This window comes from Strongylocentrotus purpuratus, unplaced genomic scaffold (assembly GCF_000002235.5).
Source record: "Strongylocentrotus purpuratus isolate Spur 01 unplaced genomic scaffold, Spur_5.0 spur5_scaffold_8, whole genome shotgun sequence".
NCBI classification, from domain to species: Eukaryota; Metazoa; Echinodermata; class Echinoidea; order Camarodonta; family Strongylocentrotidae; genus Strongylocentrotus; species Strongylocentrotus purpuratus.
Genome location: NW_022145614.1, coordinates 21,989,553 through 22,002,475, shown reverse-complemented (window position 1 = coordinate 22,002,475; position 12,923 = coordinate 21,989,553). Strand labels below are relative to the sequence as shown.

Below are 12,923 nucleotides of genomic sequence, written 5' to 3'. Positions count from 1 at the left end.
AAACACTATTGACCGGTATGAGGGCACTTTTCAAAAGACTATTGACTGGTAGACGGGTATGAGGGCATGGCTAAAATCATGACTCCAATTTTGACCAGTCAGATGGCTGGATTTCTAAAGTGAGTATAATAAATAATAAAATCAGTTCTGATTTAACTAGTTTGCTATAATTTGACCTTTTAATTGTACAGGCAGCATCATTTCTTGCCAATCTACTGCTGCAGCCTTTAACCACCGATGACGTACCCACAGGTCAGAAATCCAGACCCTCTGGTCATCAACAAAAGGTGAGCTAATTCTGACAAACTTCCTTTTGTAGCTATATCAGGAGAAAAGTCACCTTTGATTGGAGGATTTATTTTATGAGATCTTTACTTCAGTACTTTGGTATAGAAGATTTTCATGAAGAAATCATTTTCAGCATTCTAAACAGTTACTGGTACATTGTATGTATATTGATTTGATCTCATATGCATATTCATCATGTGTTATCGAGGGTAAGACATATTTACATCCATATTAAAGCATGAAGAATAATCCAGTATACACGTATGTTTGTACTTGTAAAGATTGGCATCGCTGGACTCTCTGCTGTCAATGCTTTACTCCAGTATCATCGCTTCTTCCCTGAGATAGCCACTATGTTCACCCACTACTACCCAGACCCTACCATCCAACCCATCAGTATAGTGGAAGATTCCACTCTACCATCAAGCATGCAAAGCGGACCTCCTACACTCACCACACCAGGTAGGTGACTTCCATCAGTGTGGGAGGGGTCACATAATTTATGCTTGGATGTATTTTATGTAATTAAGATGTGGCAAATGGCAATACAGAACTGCCTCAGGGAACTCTTGTATGCATGTCTTACGTTTTGTAACCTACATTGAGTACCGGTAGATTTTTCTGTGATTCTCTGTCTTAATCTATTTATCTTGCATAGATCTCTGTTTATTTCTCTCCCCTAAAGAGTTTCTTCATTCTTTTCCCCAGATTCATCTGAAAATGAGGATAGTATAAGACCTAGTCAGTCAAGAGGTCAGAGTTCACAGGTAAAACAGTTGCATATTTCAAACATAAAATACAGTTACCATTGATTTGTCAATATTGAAATATATATATAGTTAATATGATAAAATTTCTTGGGCAGCAAAAATAAGAAAACAAAATATAACATAAAGTCAGGAAAACGGAGAGGAGAAACATGAAGAAAAGAAGTAAAAAGCGAAGTTGTAGAAAATGCATGTACATCAAAAAATATAAATTGCATACATGTATTTTTAACGAGTCATTAAGACGATATACAATTTTTTTTTATTTAAAAAAAAATTGTTTTTCTACAGCGTCTGTATCAACATTTGGATACCCCTAGGTCTTACGTTAGGTCTGTGTTCATAGATTTCTCAAGTGCCTTTAATACGATTGTACCTCACATACTGATAGATAAGCTACTTAATATGAATGTCAAACCATGTCCTGTTAGGATTATCTATAATTTCCTTGTAGACAGACCACAATAATCAATAATAATCTGAACTCTATCATCAAATGTCTGAATCTGGGTGCTCATCAAGGCTGTGTAATTTCACAAATTCTCTCGCTCTATATTAGTGGCTATACCATCACCAATGATAATTGTTCAATAATTAAGTATGCAGACGACACTATTATAACTGGTTTCCTTCAAGGAGATTCCAGCCCATATTTTAGAGAAGTTGATCAATTTGTAAACTGGTGCGATTGGCACCATCTAGTTCTTAACGTCAAAAAGACTAAGGAAATGGTATTTGATTTTTGTCGTTCCTCTCAGCCTCATGACCTGTTGGTTATCCATGTTCAAAGCATTGAGCGAGTTTCTGAATATAAGTACTTGAGAACAACTGTTGATAATTAACTTAACTGGAATAGGAACACCCAAATTGTAGCAGGCAAAGCGAGTCAAAGGTTATACTTTCTCAGGAAACTCGAGGAAACTCATGTGGATAATAGGATCCTAGTTCTCTTCTACCAATCTCTTATACAGAGTATCCTGACATTCAATTTCCTGTGCACTTTTGGTAATCTTTCAAAACAAAATCAGAGAAAGTTAGATAGACCCAGGAAAATTGCCCAGCGGTTGATTTGTTCAGATCTTCCCACTATCAGTACTGTGTATGAAAAACGTATGTTACTTAAAGTTCATACAATAATTAATGACTCATCACATCCATTACATCATTTCTTTGGATTTAATCGCTTAGGAACGGTTGTTCATACCCGTACCGAGAAGCAACCGCTGTCGTTACAGACAATCCTTTGTACCTAATGTTAGACCATAAACGATGACCCTATTGGTGACGAATCGACCCTTTGAAAGTCTCTTGCCAGCCAGTTATATATTTTCCTTGTAATTCTAACACCTGCCAATTGACCTCCTGCTCAATCTTGCCTCTGCTCTGTTTTATGCATAATTAGTATCATAAAGCCGTTTTTTTAAAAATGTGCAACATAATGGACCAGTTTCGTAGTGTGTTCAGGTTGGGTGCGTGGGTCTTTGTTGGGGTGCCTGGATGCGGGCGGCTCCATTCACCTGTTGGGAGTGGTTGTGTTTCGGTGGGCGGGGTGTGAGTTGCGTGCATTGGTTGGGCGAGCTCTAATGTATTGCCAGCCTAGTAGCGCTATCGTGTGCAATTCGCATTCTGCCTGTTGGGATACGATTGTTCCTGGCGGGTGGGTGTCCTGTACAACTTGTCCCCCTTTTCAATTTCTTTCCCTTCCCTCTATTTACATCCTCTTCTCTCCTTTCCCTCCTCCACCATTGCCACCTTTCGTTCCTATCTTTCTCTCTCTCTCCTCCTCCTTCTATGTTTCTCTCCCCCTCTCTGTCTCTCTCCCCTCTCTCTCTTCTTACTATTTTGCTCTTCAATCTAGTCTCCTTCCGACCTTTTTCTCTTTTCTCAATCTTTAAATATCGAATCCTTTCTTAGGTTTTCCCTATTATTATGTAATTTATACTTATGCTTTTTTGTTAATGTCATGACTCTCGTGTGAAATTAAGTACATTATGTGACGATTACACCTAAATGTTTATCAATTATTTTGTAACTACATTTTATTTTGTTTATGTGCTTCCAGTGGAAGCCAATTTCTATTTTTTGAATATGGATCAATAAAAGAATCTATCTATCTATCTAACCTTGTAAACAGTGAACATGGTATATAGATGATAGTAGATAGATAGATAGGTAGATAGAACCAGTAGGCATTAGGTTTAACTCAACTACCGGTATACAATATTCACTATTTCTCCTTTTTGCATTGATGGATGGGGATAGATGGGGATATTTATGACAATTCTAGTTGGTTATAATTCTTTCTTTCACAAGACCCACATTGTGTAGTTTGTATTTAATACTTATGTATATGTTACTAACTCGATATAACTTGTATGATCAGTATAGGAACTGGTAAATACAATGCTGTATGGTAACAATGTCATACATATTTAATCAGTCCATCTATTTTGTTGCTATTATATTTTGATATTTACATTTGTACAGGATGGTAGAGAGAGGAGACATCTAGAGATGAGATCCCCCGAGGGTATGTCATTTAATAAATGTTAGAATTTCAATCATGCTAGATGTATACCTATTGCATAAGTTTTCTAAGCTTAAAGCTAATCTTGAGCTCTGTTTTGGGAATGGTATGTCGAGAGAATATAGCTACAATTCATTCTGAATTGTTTATCCTGCAATAGGTTGTTTGTTTGAACCAGTTAAATAACAACAAACTCACAAAAACTTGCTCGAAATCATCTTTAAAAACCCCACAACTCTGATTTGCACACTGTGGCATTTGTTTATATTAAAGCACATGGTGTCTGGCCTACTTGACTTGATTTCCTTATCTTTATATGCTGATTACTCAGCCACTATACATTTTCTAACAAAAATTGTTAGGCACATGTCATTTATTTGTAATCTTAAACATTCAGTGTAAGTTTTGTTTGTATCTGTGAGAATTTAGTTTTTACCATTACCAGAACTCAAGCTCATTTTTAAGAAGATGATGGTATGTGTCAGATTCAGTCTACTAGTTTCTTTTGGTTAGGCAGCATTCTTTTATTATAACGTTCCCACTCTGGAAGAAACTTCATGAAAATAATGCTCCTTTGTTTATTTTATCTACTGCTTTCTGAAATAGGACCATACGTCAAATGATGTCAATTAAAAGCAAAATTAATTCAAATCTCTTACTAAAAATTCTTTTTGAAATAATGTAGTATAAGATAATTTTAATTTAATATTTTGATTAAAATGCACTCTTTGATCCTAAAATTTATATTAATGGGGATCCACACTAACGGGTCACTTTTTTTTATGCCTCCGTTACGAAGTAGCCGGAGGCATTATGTTTTCGGGTTGTCCGTCCGTCCGTACCGTACGTATGTCCGTCCGTACGTCCCGTTCTCGTGATCGCGTTATCTGAAGAACCGATTGATGGATTCCTGCCAAACATAGGTCATGTATGTATCTTGCAGAGACAATGAACTGATTAGATTTTGGGGTCACGAGGTCAAAGGTCAAAGGTCACAGGGCTCATTATGTATGCTAAACAGCTTGTGATCGCGTTATCTCAAGAACCGATTGATGGATTCCTGCCAAACTTAGGTCATGTATGTTACTTGCAGAGCCGATGAACTGATTAAATTTTGGGGTCATGAGGTCAAGGTCAAAGGTCATGCGGCTCATTATGCATGCAAAAATAGCTTGTGATCGCATTATCATTAGAACAGATTGATGGATTCCTCCCAAACTTAGATCATGTATGTATCTTGCAGAGCCAATGAACTGAGTAGATTCTTGGGTCATGAGGTCAAAGGTCATGGGCTCATTATGTATGTAAAAATAGCTTGTGAACGCATTCTCATTAGAACTGACAGATGGATTACTATTTAACTCGGGACATCTTGCAGAGCCAATGAACTGAGTAGATGTTAGGGTCATGTGGTCAAAGATCAAAGGGTCATATATGTATATGAGAAATTGCTTGTAATCACGATATTCTGAGAACCTGTTAATGGATTACAATTGAACTTGAATTTGAACAATTTCTTCTGTTTTGGTTTGTAAAATTGCTCTATGACGGAGGCATCATTTCGACTGCGCGCAGTCGAAGTTCCATCTAGTTTATCAAAGATCAAAGGGTCATATATGTATATGAGAAATTGCTTGTAATCACGATATTCTGAAACCTGTTAATAGATTACAATTGAACTTGAATTTGAAAAATTTCTTCTGTTTTGGTTTGTAAAATTGCTCTATGACGGAGGCATCATTTTCGACTGCGTGCAGTCAAAGTTCCATCTAGTTATTGTTGTTTCTTGTCAGGTCAATCAATATCCTCTCAGGATACCGTCTCCAGCTCTTCCTCTGGGGTCACAGGAGGTCGCTATGAGAGTGTCGTGACCCCTGGCCTGATGACCTCTACAACATGCATTCTTACCAACCTCCTAGCTGTCCTTCCAAGTGATGTGGTCCATGCTGTTACAAAGGAAAACATCCTCCAGACATTGCAAGGGTAGAGCTTATATTTGTATCTTTTAGATGCCACTTTTCAACTCCATATACTAATTAAATATAATCAGCCAAGTCAAATTGAACATCAAACTTGAACGAAACTCTAAACCTAACCCTAAACCAAAATCGAATTGCAACCTTACCTTTAACCCTATACTTTTGATGAATGAAAGCCTGGAGCAAGAGAGGAAGATTTGGCTAGAATTCTATTCGTTTTGCTGGCAGACATTTTTTCCATCTCTTCTTTACAGAGTTATCAACGTCAACCGCATCCAGTTACTCCTCCAGCAAGCCACACCTTCTTCCTCTGAGAACCATGCCCCCTTGCAAACAGACCCCGCCCACTCCCCTACATCTTACTACGCAAGCCAGGTCCAGCTGTGCAGACAGAGCTCTATGTGTACAGCTGTCCTGAGATTTTATCTAGCATGCTTACAACAGGACACGCCTACCCTGCTTGATGCATTGCATGATGGGAAGCTTATTGCTAAATGTTGCCAGATTCTCACCCTGCAGCTGCCGGAGCAAGGAGGTCAGGACTTCTATTTAGATTTTATCATTCAGATATTTGAAGAACCCCCCCCCCCCCCCCACAAAAAAAAAAAAAAATTGTCAATGTATTCTGTTTTCTTGGTACTTGTGATAAGATTACTATTTAGTGATATTGTGATATTAAAGAACTGCTGAGAATATTTTCACAAGACTCTTTAAAGGTACTATGTCCCATTTGCAGGCCCAAATAATGAAAAGGTTAAATTCCAACGGCATTTGAAAGATGATACTAATTTAGAACTTCCCTAAAAAAAAGGGGGGCTTGAAAATGTCTTTAAGTGGGAAAATAATGACTATTAGTCGTTGAATCGACTTGAGAGCTATAGAGCCAGTAAGTATTTAGTCTGATTTTCAGACCAATGTACCGAATGGTCGTACGTTTTATGCTGCGCAAAAATTCAATCAGTTTAATTTTGGCCATTACAAGAAGTGGGTTATTGATGTAGACAAATGCTCATGTGCCTTTAAAGCTCATTTTATGTATGTTATTACCAAAGAAGAAAAAAAGCCAGTCAGTCACTCAATAGTGTCTGACAGTGAAGTCTAGTAAGTAAACAGGTTTCCTTGCATAATTTGAATATTAGGACCCTGACTACATTTAAATTTCACAGATAGGACATACTGTACAGTACATGACATATTCAAAATTCCTGCAAAGTTCTACAGAATTTGATGTTGGCTGCAAAAGGGACATAGTATCTTTAACCTGTTAAAACAAACTCCATGGGATCGAAGCAATTACCTTATGTTGAAGTCCGTTTTTTTTTTTAAAGTAACATAAAGTAGGAACTGGGATATAATAATTTCCTTATTGCATGATAATTTGTTATAACAGTGCTTTTATAATGGAGTTCCCCTTATTGCCAAGTGTTGTTCTTCTTAAATATGGTATACGTGTAAGATAGACTCCCCTTATGATTTTCATTGTAACTGCAAGCAGATATTGCCATTTTGATTTTTCACTCATGCTCTACCCAGAGATAGTAATAATAATAATAATGATAAATGGATTCATATAGCACCTTTTCCAAAGTATAAAAGGTGCTGTTTCTTAAAATAGTTGTACAGGTATGTTTTCAGATAAGCAGGAATAACTAACTTTCAATGTCTTAATCCCATACTTGGTCCTCTCACCCTCCTGACAGCAACCTTCCCAGGAAGCTCTGGGTTTATAGCTAAATCTTCTACGATCAGATGCAGGCCGCTTTGCAGCTCTGACCTGTGTCCATAAGCATGTTCTGAATGAGTGTTCTGAATGAGTGTGCTGTAAGACCCCCATGTCCCCTCAATGATATTGAAAACCCACAACTTGTGTCATATTTTAAAAATCTTCAGTTTTAAAAAGCTATTGTTGATACACAAAATAATAATATGCATGCCCTCACTCATTTGGTTTTCATGATTTAGATGCCAAGCTAGCAACTGGGGTCCATGACCTTTGGAGGGTATCATTTGAGTTTCTGACAATGCTCTGTCATCTCTCAGGGTTAGAACACCTCAATACTGTTCTTGGAAGGAGCTGGAAGAATATCACAGGTAAGGAACACAACTATAATTAAACCCTTTCTTTGTTGGAGTAGGTTGATCATCAAGTCAGACTAGAATGTGGATCTACCGTAACATGGAAAAATATATAATTGTGTAATACTTCTGCTGTAATTGAAGCATCCAAGTTGGCAATTGCAATGTAATCAAAGATACATGTACACAAGTGAAGGGGCTTGAGAACAAAATTGCTTTTAAAGTAAAGAAAAGGGATTTTATTGAATACATTTGGAATATTCATACTTGTTATGCCTCCACCACTAAGGTTGGTCCTGGAGGCATGATAATGAGCCATTGTGACCTATGTTTTTGTACTTATTAATGATAATCATTACTGCTTTTTGTCTCGCCAATGTTAAGTTTTTTTAACTTTCAATATAACTTGAAAATATAAGTTCTTCATACATGCCAACTGTTCAAATTAAAGAGGAACATTCCTCTTTTTGGGAGAAGATAATTATCATTTTAATGCAGGTTGTTCCTCTTCCTGTACAAATTTGTCTGTAGTATTGAATAGGAGAGTTAGGATTGTTCCTCTTTTTTTTTTAAATAGCATAATTTGTTCAGATTTCTGATTTTCAAATGTTGGCATGTATGGTTCTTATACAATGAAACTTGGACTAAAGAGTTATCAAGTATCCCCAATCATGTGAATAGATCTTCAGGTCACTAAGTCAAGGTCAAAGGTCATTTCTGGTCTGCAAACTTAGACTTTGTTGTGGCATCAACATCAAGATTTTGAATTTTTAGCATAATTTCATAAGTGTTTGTTCAAATTTCATGAAACTTGTACCCAAGGGTTATCAAGTATATCAAATCATATGACACAAATTCCAGGTCACAAAGTCAAGGTCAAAGGTCATTTTAGGTCAGTAGACTTGAATTATGTTTTTCAGAACTTAATATGGGAATTAAGAAATCAAATTTTTTTTATTTGTTCATATTTCATGAAAGTTATCAATCTTGGTACAAACAATAGTAAATAATTCTTCTGATGATTCTTAGTCAATATTCACTTCAAAATGCTGATTATATTTAGAGAATCTTATTTTGGGGCCTGCTAATGGGCCACCCTGCCTATAAATACTGTCCTAACCTCAATTTTTTTATCATATCGAATTGCGTAATGCAGGCGAGAGCATTTCCCTTGTTTTAAAAGTACTTTACTAGTTAAAACCATAAACAACCAAAGCATGTAGAGTATTACCTGGTCACTAGATTCTACTTAGGATCAGCTGGTATGGGAAAAGGCTGAAGCACACACCCAACCCAGTCTACCTAGGCGTCACACTGGATCGCTCCCTAACCTACAAGAACCACATTGCCAACACCAAGGCAAAAGTTGGAGCCCGCAATAGCATCCTCAAGAAACTTGCCAACACCAACTTGGGGACTGATGCCAGAACAATCCGGACGACAGCCCTTGCGCTTTGCTTCTCTGCTGCGGAGTATGCTTCACCAGTATGGAGTAGATCGGCCAATGCATCCAAGATCGATCCAGCTCTAAATTCATCTTGCAGAGCGATCACTGGTTGCCTTAGGCCAACTAAAGTAGAAGACATCTACCTGCTCTGCGGTATTGCCCCTCCACACTTCAGAAGGCTGGTTTTGTCCCAGAAAGAAAAGGACAAACAAGAGAATAATCCACTCCACCCACTCTTCGAACAACAGCCAGTGGGCAAGCAGCTCAAATCCAGACGCAGCTTTCTGCACACTGTAGAGCCCCTTAATACCAGCCCTCACAACCAAAGGATGACTTTGTGGTCTAACCACCTCCAGACCACTCCACATGAACTCTCCCTCAGCCAGAAGGAATCCCTCGCATCCGGCTCCAGTGAGACTTGGCCTACCTGGCTAAGCCTCAACCGCCTAAGAACTGGCTACGGACGATGCAGAGTCCTAATGCAGAGATGGGGTCTAGGAGATGAACAAACAACATGTGAATGCGGCCAGGAACAGACAATGGAACACCTGCTAGTCTGCCCACTCCTGCCTGAGCCATGCACCCAAGATGACCTGGAAGCCGTGAATTGCCGTGCCAAAGCCTGTGTGGACCACTGGACGGGACTTGTGTAGTAACTCGATAAGAAGAAGACTAGATTCTATTATGATTCTTGTTTTTTGTTATTATATGACCATTCCTTTTATGTTTTCGGGTTGTCTATCCGTCCGTACATATGTCTGTACGTCCCGTTCTCGTGATCACGTTATCTCAAGAACCGATCAATGGATTACCGCCAAACTTGGAACATGTATGTATCTTGCATAGCCAATGAACTGATTAGATTTTCGGGTCACAAGGTCAAAAGTCACAGCTCATTATGTATGCAAAAATAGCTTGTGAACACAATTGTGAATAGAACCAACGGATTAATTACTATCAAACTCAGGACATGTATGTACATGTATCTTGCAGAGCCAATGAATTGATTAGATTTTAGGGTCATGAGGTCATTGATCAAAGGGTCATACATGTATATGAAAAGTAGCTTGTAATCATGATATTCTGTGAACCTGTAAATGGATTACAATTAAACTTTTTAAAATTGGTTTTGTTTTGGTTTGTAAAATCGCTCTATGGCAGAGGCATCATCTAGTTGTTTACAATACAGGTACCACACTCTGTTAGCATTCATACTATCTCCTATTTCCTTTTAAATTCTTTAAATGCAGTTGGATAAGTATGAGTTTATCTCTGGTTTGAAATATTACATCACATCTTCCTGTTAAACATATAAACAGATGGTTCTGTTTATAGTTCTCATCCTATGCATCCCACATTCTATATTCTATTACACTTGTTATCACACCAGGCTGCATCATATCTGTTGTGAGCAAGACCAGTCCTGCATCAACCCGCATCACTGCTCTCAACTTTCTCTCTGTCATCCTCAACAAGGCTGAGGAGGAGGAGGAGGAGAAAAGGAGGTGGAGCCTCCCTACAAGGAATGTAGAGGATGGATGCAAGGAGACAACTGCTGAAAGCCAAGATGAGAAGTCTCTCGTGGTGAGGCTTTTGGATGGGAGAAAAGAACAGCGAGGTAGGTAGTCTTCATTCAAAATCGAGAAATTTGTATTAACATCAGGGAACTCCTCTTAATTTTCTTCTTTTCACCAAGACTACAATAATATAGACTTTAAATTAATGGTTCTTCCTTCTATACTTGATAGTCTTGATCATACATGAATATATCAAAATACAAACTTTTTTTATGTCTTAATGTTATCTTCCTTCATTATGAATCCTCCAAGTTACATTGATCGTTTCATGAGAGGAAAGAACAAAAACAATTGCAAGATATGTGTGTTTTTTCTTCATATATTTAAAATTGAAAGAAATAAAATTAAAGTCTAAGATTGTATGGATTGTGTGTGTTACCACTCGCTAATTTAAATAAGAGTAGCTTATTGAGAAGATTTTTTATTTTTCTTCATGAATATTTTGTTAAATTTAAATACTATTGGAAAATGTAATGTTTCATCTGTCTAACCCTCTCTCACTCGCGTTAATTCCTCTTTTTCTAATGATCTTGTATTATATAGGTACATCAGCTGGTAATGAGCTGTGTGAAGCCTTGTTGAAGGCCTATGATGGTTTCCTACCGAGGTCTACAGGACCATGTCTAGCCATGGAGAAATCATCTGTCTTCTCTGCTCTCAAAGTCCTACTTGCCATCTCAGATACAGCCAAGAGCCAGGCTCTAGCAGGTAAATGCAACACATTCTACATGTAAAAATTATGATGATGAATATGGAGGAGAGAGAGAGAGAGAGAGAGAAGAGGGGGTGGAGTTGGAGGGTGAACAGTAGAGGAGAGTGGATGGCAGGAAAGACTAAGAAACCAGCTATCCTCTCTGCTCTCAAGGTTCTCCTCACCATCTCAGATACAGTCAAGAGTCAGGCACTAGCAGGTCTGTGGAATACCTTCTAGTTAGTTATACAGTGCGTCTCAGAAAAACGAAACCGAGAATTATCGATGTTTTACCATAACTTAATCACAATGATAATTAATAAATGACACATTTTTGTAAAGCTTAGATCCTCCTCTTTCATCTGATGCAACTCATATGATGCATATTTAACGCATGAGTGATTAAAATCAATTTGAAGAGAGGAAACCAAAAAGTCATTTGGGGAACTGTATCTGAATTTCAAAGAGAAAATCACATTTCTAGAAAGTTCAGTTTCTGCCCTTTCATATGACACCTCAATCATTAAAAATGAGCAAGGAGTTACAAAGGACTGTTTGTTTAAAGTAGTGCTTGCATTTCCATAATTTGATTAAATGAATTCGTTTTCACTGGCTGCCTGCCGTAGCAACAAGCAGAATTGACAATAGACTTAACTTCATTTCGTTGACAATCAGCCGTGCATGAATTCTTTCGACTATGGCTGATCTTCAACGCTAAGAATCTGCTAAGAATCTGGCACTAGCTTGTAAGTGGAGTACAATCTTCCTTTCAAGAATGGAGAAGAGGAGACGAGGGTGAGAGGGAGAGGGAAGGCGGGAGAAGCAAGATAGATGAGAGGGAGGGGGGGGGGGTGGGACGATTAAAAATTAGAAACCAGTTGCTTTCTCTGCTACACAAATATATGTATCTCAGATACAGCCAAGAGTCGGGCACTCACTGCTGGTAAATGCTATAATAATGGAAGAAAAAAAATAGAAAGAGGAGAAGAAGGAGGATAAATAGAAAGAAGAAGAGAAGAGCAGGATGGAGGAAGACTACAGGAAGACTAAGATACATACATATCCTTAGATAAAGCATGTGTACATTTATCTCTCTGTCTTTAAAGACAGTAAATTGTTAATTTTCTCATATTCTACCTGTTGTTGCTAGCTGGACTAGTAGAGACTACCATTGCCACACTGAGACAGATCCATGCTAAACTCATCCTAGAGAGTCTTCACATGGACAAGACCAATGCAAAGAAGAAGGTAAGAGTGTGCCTATTTGAGTCTTGATTCTCATGAAATATCAGTCATTTATAAAGCCCCTTTCCTACAGGACGCAAAGCTCTTGAAGATATCACCCCTAAAGTACTGCTTTGAGTTTTTAAAAATCGTTTATTGAGCAGCAGTATTATACTGTTCAAGCATCACTGATTTCTAATGGACATGGGCATGTGAATATTCCATAGTCTAGAAGCAACAGAGAGGAGATTGGATTTATTTTTGCTACATTCCTGAAATAACCTTGTGATAGGAAATCTTTAAAGTTCTAACATGTGTAAGCTACTATGAATATCTGTCATTTTATC

At 37.8% G+C, this 12,923-nt stretch overlaps 1 protein-coding gene across 1 annotated transcript in view; it reads left to right on the top strand.

Annotated features, from left to right (window-relative positions):
* The window catches only part of LOC585877 (rotatin), a 98,927-nt gene that overhangs the window by 60,740 nt on the left and 25,264 nt on the right, over positions 1-12,923 (top strand). Inside the window, exons 28-37 of the mRNA XM_030975676.1 lie at positions 192-287; positions 570-750; positions 997-1,055; positions 3,543-3,585; positions 5,376-5,565; positions 5,816-6,096; positions 7,524-7,652; positions 10,475-10,702; positions 11,205-11,369; positions 12,503-12,600. Coding sequence (XP_030831536.1) covers positions 192-287; positions 570-750; positions 997-1,055; positions 3,543-3,585; positions 5,376-5,565; positions 5,816-6,096; positions 7,524-7,652; positions 10,475-10,702; positions 11,205-11,369; positions 12,503-12,600 — 1,470 coding nt within the window. The remainder of the gene's footprint in view (positions 1-191; positions 288-569; positions 751-996; positions 1,056-3,542; positions 3,586-5,375; positions 5,566-5,815; positions 6,097-7,523; positions 7,653-10,474; positions 10,703-11,204; positions 11,370-12,502; positions 12,601-12,923) is intronic.